The 21,966-nt window shown below is 37.8% G+C and overlaps 1 protein-coding gene and 1 long non-coding RNA gene across 14 annotated transcripts in view; one reads left to right on the forward strand and one right to left on the reverse strand.

Moving 5' to 3' along the window:
• The window catches only part of THSD7B (thrombospondin type 1 domain containing 7B), a 1,583,202-nt gene that overhangs the window by 1,556,736 nt on the left and 4,500 nt on the right, over positions 1-21,966 (forward strand). For all 8 annotated transcript variants that reach the window (XM_045033714.1, XM_045033716.1, XM_045033715.1 and 5 more), the window contains 7 exons: positions 2,456-2,601; positions 7,691-7,850; positions 8,858-9,031; positions 9,132-9,227; positions 11,876-11,958; positions 14,004-14,196; positions 17,498-17,585. In XM_045033714.1, coding sequence (XP_044889649.1) covers positions 2,456-2,601; positions 7,691-7,850; positions 8,858-9,031; positions 9,132-9,227; positions 11,876-11,958; positions 14,004-14,196; positions 17,498-17,585 — 940 coding nt within the window. The remainder of the gene's footprint in view (positions 1-2,455; positions 2,602-7,690; positions 7,851-8,857; positions 9,032-9,131; positions 9,228-11,875; positions 11,959-14,003; positions 14,197-17,497; positions 17,586-21,966) is intronic.
• The window catches only part of LOC111561971, a 307,562-nt gene continuing 298,969 nt past the window's right edge, over positions 13,374-21,966 (reverse strand). For all 6 annotated transcript variants that reach the window (XR_006583144.1, XR_006583145.1, XR_006583147.1 and 3 more), the window contains one exon: positions 13,374-13,667. This is a non-coding gene — a long non-coding RNA (uncharacterized LOC111561971). The remainder of the gene's footprint in view (positions 13,668-21,966) is intronic.

Genomic DNA, 21,966 nt, shown 5'->3' on the forward strand with positions numbered 1-21,966 from the left:
TTATAGAACAGAATGGAATTATAATGACATTTAGGGTAGTAGGCAGAGAGAATACATGTAAAGATTATTATAAAACTGAAGAGTATTTAAGCAAGAATTAATGTAAAATACCAAATGTATTCACCAAGTAGAGACAACATTTCATACAAATGATGTCCAAATGGTATTACTTGATTTGAGTGATGCTGGGTAGAACATCATTTCAAAAATGCATTCTACATAGGAACTCAGCACCCAAGAAGAATGGGTAGATTCTGTTATTCACCAAGCACAGGTTATTGTTGACTCAAGGTTTACTGTCATCCAAAGTTCCTTTTATCTTTTGCATAAAAGGCAGTGGTAAGTAGTTCTCCTTGCTCTCTCAACTCAGGGCTAATACAGTAACCTCTGGAGCAAAACTTCCTGGGTTTGAATCCTGTTCTGCAGCTTACTAGTTTTTTGACCTTAGACATCTGACTGAAACTCTACCTCATTTTCCTTATCCACAATATGGGAAATAATAGAATTTTCCTTGAGGGTTGTTATGATTCTTCACTATGTAAGTATTTAGAATAGTGCCTTGTATATGGTACCTGGTCAACAATTGTGTTGACATATCATCACACATTTTCAGATACCACATAGATAATTTATGAAAATACGGATTGTACAAATATTCAGTTAGTACTTAATGTGTATGAAATACCATGTTGAGGACAGAAGCCGAAGCCTGAAGGCATAGAGAATACAGTGATTAGAACTTCCTAGTTTTCTTCAAAAGGTCTTCTCAGACCAAATTGGTTTACTACAAAATCAATAATACTCTGGTGGCCAGTAAGAGGTCTAGTCCACTGAAAGGTGAGTCACTCTTACTTGTCCCCAAACTTGAGGGCATCTGAGAATTATTCCTACCCAGGGCTTTCAAGTGAATTCTGTGTTGAAGTCATCACTTGCTTTCCATTTTATTATTATTATTATTATTATTATTATTATTATTATTATTATTATTTTAGAAAGGGAGGGGTGGAGGAGGAGAGAGAGAAAATCTTAAGCAGCTTAGCATGAAGCCCGAAGCTGGATGGCTCTCAGGACCTGAGCTGCAGTCACAGTCAGATGCTCTATGGACTGAGCCACCCAGGCACCCCCTAGTTTTCCCTTTTTCTTAACCTATAATTCTAGAATCTTTGGCATTGACTAAAAGACCCCATTTAAATAGCCTTAATAGCATTGGCTCAACCTATTCTTCTTCTGGTTCCCCCTGTTCCAGCCACTTTGGCTTTCTGTCAGTTCTTCAGACAGGTTTTGCTACTTTGCATCTCATGACTTCTTCACATGCCCTTTCTTCAGCATGAGACACTTTCTGTATATCCTGTCTGGCTGACTCCTTCAGAATTCTACTTAAAGGTCAGCTGCTCATGGAAATGTTCTCTGATTCCTTCCCAGACTGGCATATATCCCCATAACATGCTCTCAGAGAACCCTGGGTTTTGTTGTTGTTGTTGTTGTTTTTTATCACAAATACAATTACACAGTTAACTTTATAACAACAGTGGAAGGACATCATAGTCACAGATAACTATCCACACAATAGTACCTCATCAACAAAGAAGAGTAAGGACAGGAGTGAGTCCGGGAAAGAGCAAGAGAAAAACACAGACATTTACATTCTGTCCACTCTTCCCCTTCAACAGACTTATGACCTGATGCCCATAAGTGGCCTTAAAATGACATGGGAGCCCTGCTCTTTCTTGGCTGTTCCCATTAACCAATTTTATTTTTTTATTAAATGAAATACCAGTATTTGAACATATTTTTCAAACATCATGCCTCCTTGACACAAGCCAACAACTTAATCTTGTACTCAGTTAAAAAAGAATTTGGCTCTAAACTGTAGGAAAATTATCCATGTTGAATTAATTGAGAGATACTCTGGAGATCTTGGGGTGGCACCTTCCTAAGGAATTTTCTAAGGTAATTTGGGTTGCGTGCAAATTTTTTACCCTACCTGCTAATTAGAACCTAAGAAGAAAGATGCAACTCTATTTTTAATATTTCTAATCTTGGCCTAAAGTACAAGGTCTAAAAGGGCAGAAGCTACATCAATTTCATCACTGTATCCCTGGCACATAGGATGCCTGGATGATACTGGAGCTTAATAAATATTTGTTGAATTAATTAACATTCCACCAATGTTTATAGGATCAGTCTATTTGGGCAACAATATAGTTTGGAGTTAGAAAAACTAAAGAAGTAGAAGGCAGACAGAACTACAGAACCTTAATCATTATGCAGACTTTATAGACCCTGCATGCCCATAGGAACCTAAATTAAAATAGCAGAAAAACTGAGAGCCAGACATGACAAAGTTCAGTATATTTTAATGAAGACTTATGTATGGAAGGCAACATTCTGTCTTTTAATTCCCTTTCTAAGCCAGCCTGTAAACAAAAAGCTAACACCTTCCTTATCCTTTTAGGTCGGATGAGCCGGACTCGATTTATCATTATGCCAACTCAAGGAGAAGGACGGCCATGCCCCACAGAGCTTACCCAGCAGAAAACCTGCCCAGTGACGCCCTGCTACAGCTGGGTCCTCGGCAACTGGGCTGCATGCAAATTGGAGGTAGGTCATGTAATGATACTTAAAGAAATCTTCTTAGTATGCCTAAAGCATCTGTCTGGTCAACCTGTGTGCTGATGGAATAAATTTCACAGCACCAGGGGCCTGTACAATGTACTTTTATGCAATAGAGCACATGCAAAAATACAACCAAATGACTTAACCTCATGCCAAGTGTTGTCGCTAGGAAAATAGCCATTGATTAGTCACTGATTCTAAAAGGGTCATGGGACTTTCATTCTCTTAGGCATTCTCAAAAATACCATGTTATCTTCTTGGCTTATTGAAAATATCAAAGTATTATTTAATTAGGCAAAAGCCTGATGCTATGGCACAGCTTGCTGTGGACTGTATTTCTTAAAGACATACTTTTAGGCTTAGACAAAATCTTGCATATGGGCAGAAAATCAAAAGTGTATGAAAGTTATATTTTAACATTATTACACGAACCAAGGTTACTACACTTTCCTCAATGATTACTTTTTTATTGACCTGAAATATAAATGCCTAGCAACATCATCATATATCACATACCCAGAGCTTTTGCTGGATCAGCAAAGATCTCCTACTGCATTTTCTCTCTGGTTTCTAATGTAAGAAAAAGCACATTGATTTTTTTTTATTCTCTTATTTTACTAGTTTTTCCGTCAGTTCATATTCCAAAGCACATTTTAATTGGGTAACAATAATTGTGATTAAGCATTAAGAAATCTGCCGAGTATTCTCATAGAGATGTTTAGTGTTCCTGTCAGGATGACATTGTCATGCAGCATTACTATCTTGCAGAAGTTAAATGCCCATGTATTTTAATAAGTCCCAGAGGAACAAAATTGTGTGGTACATTTGTTCAGTCTCCTTTTTACAGAAAATAAGATCATCATGCTCATTAATTCAATAGTAACCTAACATTACTGAATCTGAATACTTTGCCTACCAGTCTAAAATCTTCTTTCCTAAATCTTAAGCAATTTTTAAATGCTGCTTGGAATCACAATAAAAAATGGAAGGAGTAGTTTTCCTTATAATTGTAATAACTGTTGACAGAGTAGAGAAAATAAACTCAAAGAATTCAGGAACCCATTGCAGGGCAATAGAGAAAAAAGTTAGGGGGGAGAGAAAGAAGGGTATAAGACTGAGAAAAACCCCATGCTCTAAGTCTTGCCAGGCATACAACTACTACTCTACCTTAACTGTTCTTTTTGTACCTTCCCTTTTGATCTCCTCAGGTATAAAGAGCTTTTTTTTAATATGCAAGTCTGCCAACTTGTCCCATGGGGATATTATGGGGGAAATGCCAAATGTACTGTTTCATTTTGCTCTCACATAACTGAGTTCTTGCCAGAACCACAGGAGCAAGAGTGGCGAGTTGTGAACATTTTCTGTAGAATTGCCAGTGAGGGTTGGGGATTGTAGCATCCTTTGGAGATACCCAGGCTTGGAGACCCTGGAGACCCTAGCAGCAGGAGTATCCAGAAATTTTAGAGATGCTTCCATTTTCTAGACAAGGTTATTCTTGTTCACTGACACTTCCAGTCAGGAGGAAATGCTGCAGTTTAACTTAATTCAGGCAAAGCTCTCAAAAAACAAGTCTAGGTAGTGAATTGTTCTGGGGTGGGCACCTTACCGGAACAGGGCCGGTCAGCTTTCTTCCCTAAGAATTTGGAATAGTATTGGATCTGTTCAAAGATTGTGTATCTGGGTACTCTTGCTGCATTTTCCTGCCCTGTAGATAAAATAAGTAACTCTGAAGCAAACGAGAACAAAGAAGGTGCCACACAAAAAGAGGAGGCAAAAAAGAAAGGGAATCATGATGATATGAGTTGAATTTTGCCTGAGTTCAAGCTGCATTTCTGCTTTTTCTGAAGCCTGTGAACTCTTTGTGAGACAGATAATTCAGTATCTCTTTAGCGGGTTGCCTTTTCTTAAATGTATATGTAAACAGAGTTTGGAATTACTGATTAAAATACATGTGGGCCTCTGCACACAAAGGCAGATCACGTCTCTCACAGCTGCACTTCTCCTTGTCCTGGCTACCCTTACCTGCCAAATAACAGGTTGGGCGCTCATTCACTGAGGGTGGTGGTGATGTCCAAGTGGCTGACTGCCATCCAATGGATCAAACCATCAGAGAAGCTACAACAGGGCACAGTGGATGTAGCAAAATGCCACTAACATAGAAAGAGATTAGCAAAAGGAAGTGTTTATGCTTAGGCTTCGCTTTTATTTTATTTTTTAGTGTTGTCTAGCTCTTTCTATCCAAATTCCTCAGTTGATAACATGTATCCACACATATGCTCATGAATCTGTTGGACGGGCTCAGACTCCCAGAGTCTAACAGGCTTAATGTTGGCCAAGGTTCTGCCAGTTCCTAACTCTGCCATTTCTGCCAAATCTGTAAACTCTCCAAGTCTGTTTTTCTTACCTCTATCAGGAGAGTAGAAATAGTACCTGTTTTTTTCTGGGAGCTTTTGGTAGGAATTAGAGCGTTTATATACAGTGCATACTTTGGTACCTGACATAAATTAAGAGCTCAATAAATTGTAGTTGCTATTATAATTTTGATTAAGACTATGATTATGATTATTATCACCATCTGCCTCTCCACATCTGGAGAGTATACAAAACATCCATCAATGATGCGGACAGTGGAGAGTCAGCGAGAGAATCCTCACTTGTTGATATTCTTCCTCAAAGAAGCCTGGGTCTACTTTCAGTCCCTTAGTGTAGAAAGCTTCATGAATGACAGTGAGTGAAGGCTTGCCTTATGAATGAAATTATCATTCTAATGCTGATTTCTCTTCATCTTACGGCTGCTGTTGTCAAAGATATAGGAGATTAAGGTTGATTATGGGTACATACTAGGAACACATTCTTGTTTGTCTTGGTTTTTAAAGGGATCCCTGATGTAGACTTGTTTCCTGTCACTTCTTCACACTCCCATCTCCTGGAATGTCAAACAAACTCTAATCAACTGCATCTTCTGTTACCTGAGGTTTCAGAAGGCAAATTTCATACACTGCCAAGTCTTCAGAATCTTCTTTCCAAATACTCTATAGCAAAACATACAGCTTAGACAATTCTGCAATGGGTCCATCATCCAGAATGATAACTTATAAAAGAGAACCCTCTCCCCAAAAAGAAATTCAACTTACACTAGTTATTTTCCACTTTAGAGAGTAAACACTTATTAGAGGATTTGCCTTAAATGAATCTACTGTGTCTGGACTTTGAACCTCTGCTTATCTCCCAAAAAATGCACTCAGGTCAAAATTAGGGTGCATTTATTTGAAAGCTTCACAATAGCCACAAAAATTATTATAGCAATTATGAAGTATTGATAAATCAGTTGTGTGAATTGCCATCTTAAACAATTGTTAATCCTTGTGAAAAAATCTCTAGAAGCAAAGGGGATACTCCCCAATTTATGTGCCTATTCAGGTTTTTAACCTTTAAATGGCTACAACTTGGACCTCCCCTAAGTTGTACCTTTTCTTTCTTGACAGTATGTCTTTAAATTATAACTTTCTTGTTATGTCAAGAATTTTTCTCAACAGCCACTCTGTAACATCGTGTACCTCTAGCAGTCTGTCCACGACCTGCCCTTGGCATTCAGCAGTTGCTGCCACAGGGCCTTGACCTGATCGGTTCTCAGCTGGCTTTCCCGTCCCCAGACCCATTCCATGCCCTGGCACGCTGTCATGACTACTTTAGCTGACCACCTCATCCTCCTTTGCTTCTGCCACAAAAGTCCACAAAAGCTCCAAAGCCTAAGAAAGGCCGTTTCTGGCCCCTGCAGGGGGCAGGGCATAAAAAGAACAAGAACCCCAGTTTCCCAGTGCAAAGCAGTTTTCACATTGTCACCTAATAACGGGTTAGTGGATTATAGCATGTGGTATCCCTGACTGCAGTAACAGAGGTGCAGACGTGGGAGCTCTCTCTCTAGCTTTTTCTCTCTCCACCTCTCCCACCACATGAGCAGGAGTCATGAATACTCCAGCTCTTACACTGACTTCTGGATTTTTTGGAAATTGAGCAACACACCTTGGAAGTTTAGGGGAGTTAATACTGCCTGGGATTGCTTCCCTCCCCCATCTTGGATGGTATTGAGGCATGTTACCACATGGCCTGTTTGGAAGATACGGGTGACCAAGAAACCAGCTGTGTTTACTTGTGAAGTTGAGGCCAGCTTGGTTACATACTACCTTTTATTTCCTTTCCCTCTGTGCCTGCTCTAGCTCTTTACTCTCACTCTGCCATCCTAGGATCTCACCTCCTTAGCATAGAAGCTTTGCCTTAGGCTTTGTTTTCTAAGCTATTTATGGAAAAACAGAGCTACTGTCTAGAGTTACCCAAATATCCAGTGGACTTCCTTTTGAAGTATGAGCACTTGACAAAAACTGAGGTGAAAATACTGATGAGTATCTGCCAAAAATGTTATAGTAGGAAACTTTTCATCAGGCAGATGGTTAGGTCAAATAACCACAAAGAGCTTTCTAGTTCTAAGCTTCTGTTTCTGTGAGACATTGCACAAAATTTTTTTCTAATTGCCCAAAAAATCTGAGTGTGACTTGTATTAAGTACCTTCAAAGAACATTATTTAACACAGAAGGCATGCTGGGAAAACAACTTCATGTGGCAAGAGAGAAAATCAGTGTTTTATTGAGAACTCCAACCTAATCCATATGAGAAAGTACTGAATTCCCTACAAAAGGAAAACCAGCAAAGTAAAAGAGAAATGTATGCCCTATGGCTGTACATACTCTCTTGGGGAGTGATTATGGATTAGGTTATTTTAATACATACACCTAGACAAATTTTGTATGTTTTTTTTTTTTCTTTTTCAATCCTGGCTGAGTTCCAAAATGAATCATCAGAGTCTGAGTACATACATTCCATGGAATAAATTTGCATTTCTACTTTAGCTTCCCTTTCAGCTCTAGGAGGATTACTTAGTGATACTTTATTGTCAACAATTGAAAGATAACTCCCAAGAGGAGGAAGCTGTGGATTTTCTTGGGCAAGAGGTGGCAGGAGCCAAAAATACTGTGAGATGCTAATTGGGTAATTGTAACAGCATCCTTTCCTTTCTTAGGGTGGAGACTGTGGGGAAGGAATCCAGATCCGCAGCTTTTCCTGTGTGGTCCACAATGGTTCAGTCTCTCACTCAGCTGTAAGTGTGGACGAGGCACTGTGTGGAGAAATGCCCTTTCAAGACACCATCCTGAAACAGCCATGTTCTGTGCCTTGCCCAGGTATGCGATTTTAAATGATTGGGAGGGACTTCCCTGGTGATTTTAATTTTTTTTTTTTGAGAACGTCTAATTAAAGTTGAAATTTCATATTAGCCACAATAAAAATGCAATAAAGTTATCACTTTATAATATCCTTACAGCTTCAATGGAGGCAGAGTAGGTAAGGGGCAAAAAAGCACTGGAGTTGGAAATTTAAGAACTAATTAAAATCTTTGTCACATCACTGGTGTTTACCAGAGACATAGAGTCTAGTGCTTTGAACCTAAGTTTGCTACATCTAGAAAATGTGTTAATAATGCCTAACCTGACAGCATTGGCCATCACTCAAAACATGCTGACTGGATCTTTGATGACCCCATGAATGGTGGGGTGGTAGGAGCAAGTAATGCTATAGATTCATAAAAGCATTCTAAAAATGTGAAGGTCGTTGTTAGATACATAATATGCATGAGTTGATTTTAATCTTAATAACCAACCTAGCTTTTATGGCATAAGTTTAAGGTGCCTGAATATATCCACACATGTAAATACATGCATATGTACATATATATACTTACAAATATGTTTAGATTATTATATATTCTTTAGACTCAAAAATACTTCACTTCAGAGACCAAATTGTTACCTTTATATAGTTTCTGTGGATGTCTATTTTATAATGTTAATGCTGCTCCTTGAAAACTGAATTACTATCATCTTTACATCTCCCTTTTAAAAAGTTTATTATCACTAGAAGACATATAGTGTTATCTACATAAAACTGCCACTACTTCATTTCAAATCATAGTAATCTAGTTTTCAGTACTTTCTTTTTAAACTAGATTAAACCATAAATTATTATTCTCAGTGTATTCTAAGTGGGAAATCGGTCAAGGTGGAATGTATAGTACCTAGAACCTGCCTGTATCACTGTGCCATCACCACAAATCTCACTGTGAACCCTGTCCATGTTTCCAAGTGCCAGTGTTCATGTTATTTTCCTTGCTCTGTACTGCACAATCATCCAGGAGACTGCCACTTAGCGGAATGGTCAGAGTGGAGCACGTGTGAATTAACCTGCATCAATGGAAGAAGCTTTGAGACAATGGGCCGCCAATCTAGGTCAAGGACATTTATAGTTCAGTCTTTTGAGAACCAAGACAGCTGCCCCCAGCAGGTTCTAGAAACACGCCCTTGTACAGGTACCAAGAGCACTTTTCAGTTCTCAGCCTTGATTGAGCAACACTTGTTCTATTTGTATGTGAGGTGTAATAGAACCGCTGTTATCATATTTACTTGCAGGAGGCAAATGTTATCACTACACATGGAAAGCAAGTCTTTGGAACAATAATGAACGAACTGTATGGTGCCAACGTTCAGATGGCATTAATGTCACAGGTATTCCTGCCTAAGATTTGTGTGGGCACTTCAAAAAGATCTGAGTGTTGGTGTTTGTGAGAAGAATTAGCTTACACATTATAAGCAAGAGAAGACTGGGCAGTTGACCTTAGATGATCTTCATAGCAAATTGTCATGAAACCTTATTTTGTTTTAAATTTTGAGTTGAGGTATATATACTTGGCATATAATGTTAAATTAACTTTGGGTGTACAACATAGTGACCCAACAATTATATACATTACGAAATGCCCACCATAAGAATATTATGATATTATTGACTACATTCCCTATGCTGCATTTTGCTTCCCCGTGACTTACTTTATAACTAGATATTTGTACTACTTAATCCTCTTCACCCATTTCACCCAACACGGTCCCCCTCCTTGACCTTTGGCAACTACCAGTTTGTTCTCTGTATTTATAAGTCTGGTTCTTTCTTTATTGTTGTTCATTTGTTTTTTAGATTTTATATAAAGTGAAATAAGAGGGCATTTGTCTTTTCCTGTCTGGCTTATTTCACTTAGCATAATACCCTCCAGGTCTGTCCATGTGGTTGCAAATGACAAGATCTCATTCTTATGGCTGAGTAATAAAACTTTGCATCTTAGAATGCAAACAATTCTATTTGAAGACCAGTAATATATATGACAAGGCACACTATAAAATTTCCTTAAATAGCATGTTCTGAGACAAAGGCTAAAAAAAGGGTTTAAAACACTGGTCTGTAAAGTTTTAAATCATGTTATCTTCTCAGTAAAAAGTTTTTGAGGACATCTCTCAACATATCCTATTCTTGCACTGCTATCCTAACATTTTATGAAACACATACAAAAGTTGAAATTAAAAGGGTGGATAAAAATAAAATATATTTGTTAACGGTGCAAAAAACTTTTTGCTCTAGGTTATAGATCTCTGTGTCACGCACTAGAAACTTGGTTTTGGATATTTTGCTAGTCATTATTTAATATCTAAATATAGACTGAGAAAAGGCTTCCTTATTCATGACAGTGGATATCATTTGAATGTACAAACGATCTCAATTTTGAGTTTTTTTAATGGCTTATCAGAGAAAATTGTCATTGTTTTTACTGCTCCTGTGGCTGACAGAGCTTATTGAACCAGTGAGAGAAGTTCTGTTCTTCTGTAGGAATTGAAGAATCATCACCTCTGCCTTTGTCCTGTTTGCCTATTTTGGCATTGTGTAGTCCCTTTAATCCATTGCATATACCTACAATAATTTTAAGCTACTTGCCCATTCTGTAAGTTATTGTTGAAACTAAATACACTGTAAATCTACTTAACCAGGAACACAGAAAGTAGCATCCTCTGCAGCATGCTGAGAGTTAACTGGTGAGGGTTACACTATCAAATTCTCTGCACCTAGTATTTGGTGCATGGTGGACAACATAGGGCCATCCAATGAGCAGCTCAGGTTACAAGTATCAGCTGTTAAGTATTAGAGCTTAATATTTTTTAACTTTAAACATTGTATGAACTCTACAAAGTCTTGAATTTTCTTCCCAATTCCCTAGAGATTTGATACTCTTGGGGTGCAGACACTACTCTTTGGAGATCACTGGTTTAAAGAGTGTAAACAGTCCTCCAACCACTATTGGTAGCAATAGGCCCATGTGGTTATTGCCACTAATGCCCAGATTATCCATTTCACCCATAGGTACTAATTCTGGATTGTAGAATTTTGGTTTTGGGTTTTTTCCCCCCTGTGGGAACAGTAACAGTGGGAATGTAGCCGCATCATTCCCAGGGAAAACATAGATCTGTTTTCTATACCACCTTTGGCTGAAAGCTTTTCGCCAGCTACCCATTCATAAACTATAATTGGATGACAAGCAAAATCTAGAATCTCTAAATGAAACCAGTATTATATAAATACAATTTAAATACTGCCCTCATATGTCAAATTCTTAGCTTAGTACCTTGAATCCAGAAAGGCATGACTAATATGTAAATGATTTTCAGATTGTAGGGACATTATTCCATCCATTTACTCAAAAATATTTAATGAACACCTGTAAGTACTGTGTCATATGTATGACTGCCTCTCCTGGAGCTTATACATTTGCTTTTAAAAATGTGTAAAGCTTCATTTTTATGATCGTGTGTGTGTGTGTGTGTGTGTTCCAGTTGAGATACATTTAAAACTGTTACCAAAGTGTTTGCTATTGTCGTCCATGAATCCATCAGTGGCATTCTTTTCACATTTGGTTGTTGCCAGTTGGCTTATTGCCTAGTTAGGGTATTCAGGAGCAGGAGAAAAATATACATAGAATGAGTCTTTGAGCAGATCTATTTTCTGCTCCAGAACTTACATTGAAATTTCATCAGTTCTTTTCCTGATCCCTGCACGCAGATGTTACCCTCAAGCAGAGCTGTATGATAGAATGACAATGCCAATGAGCAGGTGTAAAAACTACTGTGACCATCTTGTTAGCAGAGCCTCCCCTCTTGAACAATTCTTCCTGGAGTAATCTATAAAATACGGCTGGACCATATGTCAAGCAAATGGATATTAAAAAAAATACTGTTATAGTGTGGCCATTGCCAGAGAGGAAAGAGGAAAAAAAAAAATAATGTTTACCATAGCAAAGTCCACAAGCGATGGTGGGTTTTTTGTTTTTTTGTAGGAGGCTGCTCCCCCCAGGCCCGTCCTGCTGCCATTCGGCAGTGTAATCCAGCCTGCAGGAAACCTTTCTCCTACTGTACCCAGGTGAGTCCGGTGCCGAAGCCTTCTACAGTTAATTGCTGTCTTATGCATATGCTATTGGGTGTTTTCCAGGGGGCTCCAGCCCCAGCAGCAGTTCCGTGTGCTCACGGTACCATCTAGAGGAGTTTGCAGGAATAAATGCAGGTATTAAGGATTTTTCTTTGTAGGGCCATGTCTTATGAAGAACAGTCTTTTTCTGTAACTGACTATAGCCAAATCTACCTTTCAGATGTCTAGTTTATATTATCTCTGCTTACCGATAAATGTTCTTCGTGGATTTATTCTTTATTTCTTAAACTTTCATCTAGCCAAACTATTTTGAAAGATATAAATGTTTATATTTGCTAATTATTTAGTAAAAGTTGAATGTTTGCCTATGAAGAATGTATGTGCACCTGCACACTTTTTTTTAAAGCAGAAATCTTTCCCTCTCTTCTTCTCCCATTTACTCCTCAGGAATTAATGCAAAATGTGCAATGTATTCTGTTTTCTAATCAATGGCACTCACATTGTGCAGTGCATATATAAAGTTATGTCATGTTCCCTCAAGAAATAGTTTTATTATGTGTTCTTTCCCAAAAATGATCTGGTTAAAAATAATTCAAGCACTCAATCCTATTTTATGGATCTTTTACTTTTAAAGTAGGTTAATTCTTTACCACAGAAAAAGCAAATACCTACCCTTACAGAGGAGAAAAGGGGTCAGCAACAACTTCATATGCTAATGAGATTTGCAAAATAGAAGTTGTGGCTTTCCACCAACTATCTGGATACCCTCTTTAATATAACAAATACTTTTACACTGAACCTTTGGCATATGTGATTGGTTACAACTTTTTACTTAGACTAATTGAGATTACCTCAATTGTCATAACTAGTTCTCTCCATTGAACACCATGTAATATCTTCAAACGAAATGTTGTAATAATTGTCATTATGATAAGAATGCTGCCTGTTCACTAAACAATGGGCAGTGATTAATTCTACCATACTTTTCTGATCTTGGCCTTTTGTACAAGATTGAGGTGCCCTCTTTAGTTGGAGTGTCTATTGCTCCTTAAAATCATGTGTTCAGTTAACAATTGATGACCCAAATATATCCATCCTTCTGAATCACCCAGACCTGAGTGGCTATGTGAGGCTAGGGGCCTGTTCAAATAATGCCATATCAACAGTTTCAGGTGAGGAGCTCTAACAGCAAAGTCATACAGATTCATAATTTTATGCTTAACTTGTTCTATTCTCTATCGTCTTGTTATTTGAGGGAAGAGGGAAGAACGATTATTTTCAGTTTCACTCCTAGAGACAGTACAAAATCCTTGTTCGTTATGCCTCATCATAGCCAGCATCTTGGAGAGATTTATTGTATATGAAAATGACCAGAAATTCACAAATATGAAGAACACATTGACATGGTGCCGACTAGGAATGTGATGTATTGTGACACTCAGGTTACTACAAGGAAGCATATGGGACATCTGGTGAAGTCTTTTTTTTTTTTTTTTTCCCCCTACTTAGGCTGTTCTCCTTGAGTGCAGAACAAGCTTCCAAGCAGAAAGGTAGTTCAGACTAGTTAGTGATCAAGGGTACAAGGGACGAGCAGCATTCAGCAGCTGGTGCAGCAACAGACATCAAACAGCACAAAGTACATAATCTGTGTTGCTTTACTTCTCAGCATCAAGGGCAGCAGGTTTGAGTGAGTGGGCAGGAATCTGAAAGAGTTGGGGGAAGAGTGGAAGATAATTTGATTAAGTGTGCCTCAAATATCTCTGTGAGAGAGAAAAAAGGATGGAATCAATGCCATCTGTTGTGATTTCTTATAGGGGAGGCGTAAGAATTGTAAACCTGCAGAAAAATCTGATGCTGTATTCAAGGGTTGACTTTGGAATTCAGAAAGATGAACTGTTTGGCTTTTCATCTCTTTGGCAACTCTGTTGCTGAAAAACCCCAAACTGCCATAACATATCATGCACGTATTAAGTGATTCCAACATTTAAATTCTTCTTTTTCATCACTGTGTAACCGTAAAACTATTCTGTATTCCATAGGGTGGCGTCTGTGGCTGTGAAAAGGGCTACACAGAGATAATGAGATCAAATGGTTTCTTGGATTACTGCATGAAAGTACCAGGCTCAGAGGATAAAAAAGCTGATGTGAAAAACCTTGCTGGGAAAAACAGACCTGTGAATTCAAAAATACATGATATTTTTAAAGGATGGTCACTTCAACCCCTTGATCCAGGTACATTTAAGACGTAAGAAATACACATTTTTCACATGGGGGTGGAGTTCATGTTGTAACCACTGCTTATGACAGAAAGAATGGAGGGAAGGAAGAGACTGAAGAGGTGATGTGGTCGAATTCAAGGTTTCTTAACTTTGAGTGCCGTATAAGATGTAGTCCCTTTAAATGTAAAATGTTCTCATGGATGGTTTAAGATAAATCTGTTTCAACCCCAGTGTAAAAGATACTGAATTAAGTTCTCAAAATATTAACATTTAAAATTATCTTTCAATTGTAAGTTATTTCTGTAAGAGAGAATGCCTTTTAACTGGAGTTTTCTGTACATAATTCAAATTAAAAGCAAAAATTGCCATAGATCAAGAATGTGTAGATACCTTAGGAAATGTCTAGGGACCCTATCTAGTTTAAGTAACACTAGTGGAATAGTAAAGAGCCTTAATTTCACAGACATACCTTGGCATCATGGCTCAGAATGTACCCGTTTTGTGATTCAGCGTAGTGTCTTTTAATTGATTTTATAAGTGAGTACACAGGTCCATAAGCACCTGCCTTACAAGATTGTTGTTCTACCACCATGCTGGACCTGCAGGGCTTAGGAATTGGTGGTGATTCAGGATAGGAATGAACATTTATTCGACGCTTTCTGTGTACCCTATCATTCTGTGCTGGTTATACGGAGTGAACGATCTCATGAAATTGCAAAAACCTAATGAGATGCTATCATCCCCCATTTTTGAGATTCGGAGTCTGAAACAATGAAAATGAATTTGACCAAGGTCATACCACCAGTAAGTGATAGTAATATTTGAAAGGCAGGTCAGTAAGGCCTTTCATAGATAGCATTTGTTTCAGCTCCCCACTTATGAAGTATGCAGAAAACAAAAGCATGATTCTTGGTGCTTATCATACATACCTTTCCTAGGAAACAAAATGCTACTAATGACTAAGCAAAGTGGCCTAACAGGGCATGGAGAAGAAAGAGGCAGGCAAAGCTCAAGCAAAATATACCCTGGGAATTTCCCCCACAGAACCTAGGCACCTGCATATCAAAAGTGCCTCAATGACGTGCTTAAGTGAAGAAAAAAACAGAAACTAGATCTAGTAGGAGAAATCAGATGTACACTCTTCAACCCACTATTCATTTTTGATCTCCCTGTATGTCTGGGCATGCTATAGGTTTTAAAAACATTTCATTCATTTTGTGACTGAATTAGCATTTTGTGACTGAAGTAGCTTTAAATTTGAAGGAAGCATGGGGCCCCTGGGTGGCTCGGTCGGTTAAGCGTCCGACTTCGGCTCAGGTCACGATCTCGCAGTCCACGAGTTTGAGCCCCGCGTCGGGCTCTGGGCTGATGGCTCAGAGCCTGGAGCCTGCTTCCGATTCTGTGTTTCCCTCTCTCTCTGCCCCTCCCCCGTTCATGCTGTGTCTCTCTCTGTCTCAAAAATAAATAAACATTAAAAAAAATTTTAAAAAATTTGAAGGAAGCAGGATATAAAATGTAGCCAGGCTCACCCATTGCCTGAACACCCTACTTCAGGAAGATAATTAGGGTGAGGTTCTAGAGAAATGAATGCTCAAATCCACACGTGGGGTCCTTAGCCTTTGGGAGCTAATTAAAATATCAGTAATAGCATGTATGTCAACATACATCTGTGTGTCTCTGTTTTTCTCTTGATAGTGTAAGTTGGAACAACCTCAAGAAAGTCGTTTAGGCAATATGTATCATACAGTTTGACCTAAGAGTTCTTTGCTAGGAACCCATCATACAACTATATATATGTTTACTAAGTAATATTTGTTATGACTGCTTGTTGTATAAAAAGATGATTGGAGGGGTGCCTGGGTGGCCCAGTTGGTTAAGCGGCCGACTTTGGCTCAGGCCATGGTCTCATGTTTTGTGGGTTCTAGCCCTGCATCAGGCTCTGTGCTGACAGCTCAGAGCCTGGAGCCTGTTTCGGATTCTGTCTCCCTCTCTCTCAAAAATAATAAACATTAACAACAACAACAACAACAAAAAAGAATGGAAATAACCTAAATGTTGATAAGCAGAATATGGAAAAACAAAATATAATACACTTATACATCTCCTATTAAAGAGAATGAGACCTGCTTTTAAGATCTAGCATGGAAAACTGCATGCATGCTCTGCTGCTATATTTGCATATACAAAGGAAACTAAAATGATTCACAAGGAAACAGATAACAGTGGTCGCTGCTGGGTTGGGAATTGAGAGAGAGCATCAGGGAGACTTATTTTTCACTACATATTCTTTTTTCAATAGTTTGAAGTTTGATCCTATCCATTATATTATTATAAAAAGTTATATTCTTTTTTTAAGTAACATGGACCACATCCTTCTACACTGGGGATTTAAAAGTACTGGACCCTCCCAGTACTTCAGTTCTAGGAGGTTTAGGAGTAAAAAGATGAAAGGTACTTTATCACTCAGGGAAGACTTTTTTTTTTTTTCTTTCTTCCAATGTAAAAAACACAGAATAGGGGATTGCATCATTAGTGTTTCAAAGAGATCTGAATCAAAGCTTTGTTAAAAGTTTTATGACCATAGAAAAATATCATTACTACATTGAAACCTCATTCTAAAAACCTGACTGAGGCTTTAAAGTGTCTTATAAGCAAAAACTGTAATGGGTAGTGATAATATAATTGAACGTAATTGTGATTTTATTCCAAACAGTTGTTGTTTACAATAGATTTTGATAGTTGTTCATCCCATAGAAGCCTTTCAAGTAAGATACCAATAAGTTTTTGGACCTGCAGTTAATTACGTAGTATAATGAATCTTCTGTGTGCATCTATCTTTCAGAAAGGAATGTAGTTCCTTGGGGATGCTCAGGCATCTCTCTCAGACCAGTTAACCATGCTCACATAAGCAGAAAATAGAAAAACATATATACACTCAAGTTATACATATTAAAAATCACAAAATAGATCAGACTATTGGGTTCTATTTTTCTTAACTGTAGCAGATATGGCATCAAAATAAGCAAATATTCACATGTATGGTTATAATTTGACATAATTTGGTGAATTTATCATTAGCTTATTTGGGCATATAGTTTTTGTTCAACATCATTCAAGAAGCAAAGTCCCCAAAAGTGGTGAGAGTAATTTTCTTTGCATGTAGGATTGCCTCGTAATTTTTTTGGTTCTGTTTATGTTGTCAAAATGTATTGTGATACTTTTGTGTTACATGTATAAGACTATATAAACATACAAAATTAAAATAGTCTGAATTCTTTTGCATGCTAACCTTATTTAATCTCTATTTTAAACAGATGGCCGAGTAAAAATCTGGGTTTATGGCATTTCAGGTGGCGGTTTTCTTATCATGATTTTCCTAGTATTTACTTCCTACCTTCTTTGGTAAGTACTAACTAGCAAAACGTTTATATTCCATATTCTTATAGGTGACATATTATGCTAAAAGGCCATTGGCTATTGTAATTGGACTCCTGAACCCACAAATAATTATCAACAGTAGAATATAACTTTTTTATTTGGTTTTCAAATAATATCAGAAGATGTAAATCATTATAAGGAAATTTCCATTTTAGTATTTTGATTTAGACTTTTTGATTAAATAAACATTAAAAATTTTTTAATTTTTGAGAGGCAGAGGGAGACACAAAATCTGAAGCAGGCTCCAGGCTCTGAGCTGTCAGCACAGAACCCAACATGGGGCTCCAACTCACAGACTGCAAGATCATGATCTGAGCTGAAGTCAGACACCCCACCGACTGAGCCACCCAGGCACCCCTGATTTAGACTATCTTTCAGTGTTGACTGTACGTTGGCATCTCTTGGCACCTCCTGGGAATTGATACTTGGTTGCAGCCTCAGAGATTCTGACTTAATTAATCTTGCATGTGGCCAGGTCATCTGGATGTTTAAAAGCACTCCAGGTAATTCTAAAATGCAGCCAAGGCTAAGAGTCATTACTCCAGATAGTTCTAATATGACCTATCTTGACCAGTGGGTTCAATCAGCCTGTTTAGTACATTTTACTTTATTTATTTTTAATCTTTATTTTTGAGAGAAAGACACAGAGTGTGAGTGGGGGAGGGGCAGAGACAGAGGGAAACACAGAATCCAAAACAGGCTCCAGGCTCTGAGCTGTCAGCAAAAAGCCCGACACGGGGCTAGAACTCATGAACTGCGAAATTATGACCTGAGCCCAAGTCAGACACTTAACCAACTGAGCCACCCAGGTGCCCCTTTAGTACATTTTAAATAGAGGCCAGGTTTTATCCACATTGACCAGATAGTAGAGAAAATTTGACAGCCAATTTCAGGAACCCCATTTTCTAAGTGACTTGTTCCTGAAAATTTAGTTGATGAGTTGTTCTTGAGACCAGACAGATGTAAATACATTTGAATGTTTTCAAGTGTGTTGACGATATTTTATTAGCTTCCAAAGCAAAATTTCCAAAGGATCTTTTTATTTTCATGAGATCAAATGTTACCTTGCTTTTTTCTCCAAATTGAGATATTTATATTCATAATCTATTAAACTATTTCCTTGAGAATTTTTACCCAAGTTTTAATCTCGATTCAAATCCAACCATTGTATATTTAGTCTCAAATTCTGTTTCCAAGGTTACACAGGTTTTTAAATCTTTGCTCTGGATCAGTGAAAGTTAGTGAAGAAAATAAGATGACTTTAATTCTTTCTGCCACCTATAGTGCTACAAATTGAATCTCTAGAAATTGGATTTCTATCCAACTAATGTGTCCATAGTGCTGTAGTAAAAAGTAACACCTTCGGTTAGTCCTTCAACCTATAATCAAATGATTTGACCAATTTTTATGTCTCAATTGATAAATTTTGTATGTATTCCTAGATGGTGTCTTAATGAACAAGTGTGAAGTTTAAAGCCTTATATGAGGTTCAGAGTGATAGGATGCATTCATCACTAGAAAAGATTAGAAAGGGAGGAAAAGGTCTTATATTGTAACAAAGGACATGAAAATTTGACAGATGAGAAGCTCCTCTGAAAGTAATGACCCAACACAGTGTAAGAGAATCAGAAAATCTGTTCTGTAAAAGCTGGGATGTGTTCTAGTTGTTGATTCCAAATCCTATCGTTCCCGCTTTCCTGGAATATCTAAGAGATTGAAAATCAACAGTAAGTCATTAAATTTGCCTTTTTGCATTTATCCATTCCTTCAGGAATAAATATTTGTTGAGGCCCTTTCTGAATGACCCTAAGCTCTGGGGATTAATTAGGTACCTCACTGAATTCTGGAAACAGTTTTCTAGCGAATTTTTTAAAGATCAATATAATCCCCCTTATATTTTAGTGACCAAATTACATAAATATTTATGTACAGTATTTTGTACATCTATTTGTTTCATCTTCAATGCTTGGCCTTAATCACCTCCCACTAGGTATAGCACAATAGCTACATACTTGGACTTAATGCAAATACTCCTTTCTGCTATCTACAGCAAAATTAGTCTTTCTAAAATTTAGCCAAATGATCAGCCTCTCTCCTACTTAGACACCAGCAGTGACTTGCCATTGACAACAAAAGGAAAGTCATGTTCTGGCTGCCTAGCTAGCCTTCCATAATTTCAGCCTGAACAATCATTCCAAGTACATCTATTTCCCTATGCCTTGGACAGTCCCGTGTGTGTATTTTTCTCATTGAAGAATTTTTTTTAAAAAATTACCTCCTTAATAAACTCTTTATTTTGATAAAATGGTAAATTATCTACTGTAATATTTAACCAATATGCTTAGTTCTGCATTCATACCCATAATCCTATATTATATATTTATTATAATATACTCATTTACTTTCATATTTCATAGGAAAGTTTGTATCCATCTTTCAGATCACTTTGTAATTACTGTTATCTCTCTTCCCACAGTTTTAGTTTCTCAAGTTTACCATTTTCATTTCTATCCAAGTTGTTTGAGATACCGCATTTGTAATCCATGTTGCTGTTTCAGAAGTTTTCTCCTAAGACCCCATGTACCCTTTCAAATGTATTAGGGAAATTTGCCTTTTCATTTTCACTGTGCATGTTCAATTTTGACGCCATTTTTTTTTATTATTATAAAGGTAAGCTCTTCATTATATGGAAAACTTATATAAGGGTTGAATATAAGCCTACAACTTCTTTCTGAAGGATAATGTTTTTGGGAGAAGTAACCTTATATTCGGATGCTTACGGTGGTACCTTCTAGTTTTGCAAGGAGTCGGCTGCTTCCAAGGTTTCCTCCTTAAGTCCCGTTTATCTAGAATGCATTTTCACCATTAGCTATTGACATGCTATTAGTTCTTCCCAGTAAACCTCAAATGCCAACATTTTCCCAGTCTGGAATAACATGTCCATGCTTCCTCTTCTCTGGCATTTACTCTATGCTGTGATTGTAGTTACTTCTATAAATCTCTTACTCCTCTACCATCCAACCAAACCTAGGTGTTTTACATAGATTGTCTTTTCCAGTCCTCACAATAATCTAATGTGTTATTGCTATTATCATACCCATTTTAAAGACAGAGCAAGTTTTTCTGAGGTCATCAACCTGATAAAATCACTTCTAGGTATCCCTAGGCCCAGAGCTTACGTTCTTTCCACTAGTCTTCTGGTCTGCAATTTCTTTCTCTTCACTAATCCTACAAAGTCTTTAGATTCAATGTAGTGTCTCCAGCTTTCATATTTTTTAGATGTTCTTTGTTTCCCAAGTAAGCTATAGACTTGGGAACAGACTCTCGATATCAAAACCCATACCATTTACTGTTACATATGAGCTGCCTAAAGAGTCCAAATAGATACTTTCACGGCATTTACTTCTATTAAATAGGTTGCACAGGAGTTAGAGGATGACCATTTTGGTGATTTTATATTTTCTCCCCAAAATAAAAGGCTTAGGACAAGAGAACTGCTATAATATGCCAGGCCTTAGGTGTATACTTTAGATGAAAGCAATTTATAATAAAACTTAGAAGCGCTTTTGAGAAAATATAGAAGAATAGTCTTCTTAAGGACCGCTTCGTTCAGATACAACCCTTTGTACATCTGCCATTAGTGTTCGAAGTTTTTGAAATATTACTGATGCCCTGCTCCCCTGGCACTAAAGATCCATGAGGCAATTGAGTCAAGATGAGCTCTGGGTGAGCTTTTAGTTAATGTAGACATAGTACCAGAAAATTGCTGCAGATAACTACCGCATATTCATCCTGCCCTGCCCAGTGCCGTTCAGTAAATGGGCCCCCATTCTGCCCAAGTTTGAGAGTAGTGCCCCCAATTCCAGAGGCCCTGCCGTTGGGAAAGGCTGCCTAAACCAAAGACAGTTCCGGCTTTCATCAAGCTATTTAAGCTCTACTGCCCTGAGGCTGGAATTCATTGGTACTGTTGAGTACCAGCAATTTGCCTTTAAGTCTGTAATCAGTTTGTTTTCCTGGTTTACTGGTTTTAGCCCTTGCTAAAATTCAAATGGTCATGAAAGAGGTCACTTTAAATGTGTGTCATTTGGGGCAGTGGGTTAAGTGTGTCTGACTTTGGCTCAGGTTCGTGAGTTCAAGCCCTATGTTCGGCGCTGTGCTGACAGCTCAGAGCCTGCCTCAGATTCTATGTCTCCCTCTCTGCCCCTCCCTTGCTTCCTCTCTCTCTCTCTCAAAAATAAATATTAAAAAAAATTTTTAATAAAAAAAAGGAAAAAATAAATGTGTGTCTTTCAAAGATCTCTTACAGCCAGAGTCGCATAATAGTTTTATCTCTGTGCCAAACCTG

This window comes from Felis catus, chromosome C1 (assembly GCF_018350175.1).
Source record: "Felis catus isolate Fca126 chromosome C1, F.catus_Fca126_mat1.0, whole genome shotgun sequence".
NCBI lineage: Eukaryota > Metazoa > Chordata > Mammalia > Carnivora > Felidae > Felis > Felis catus.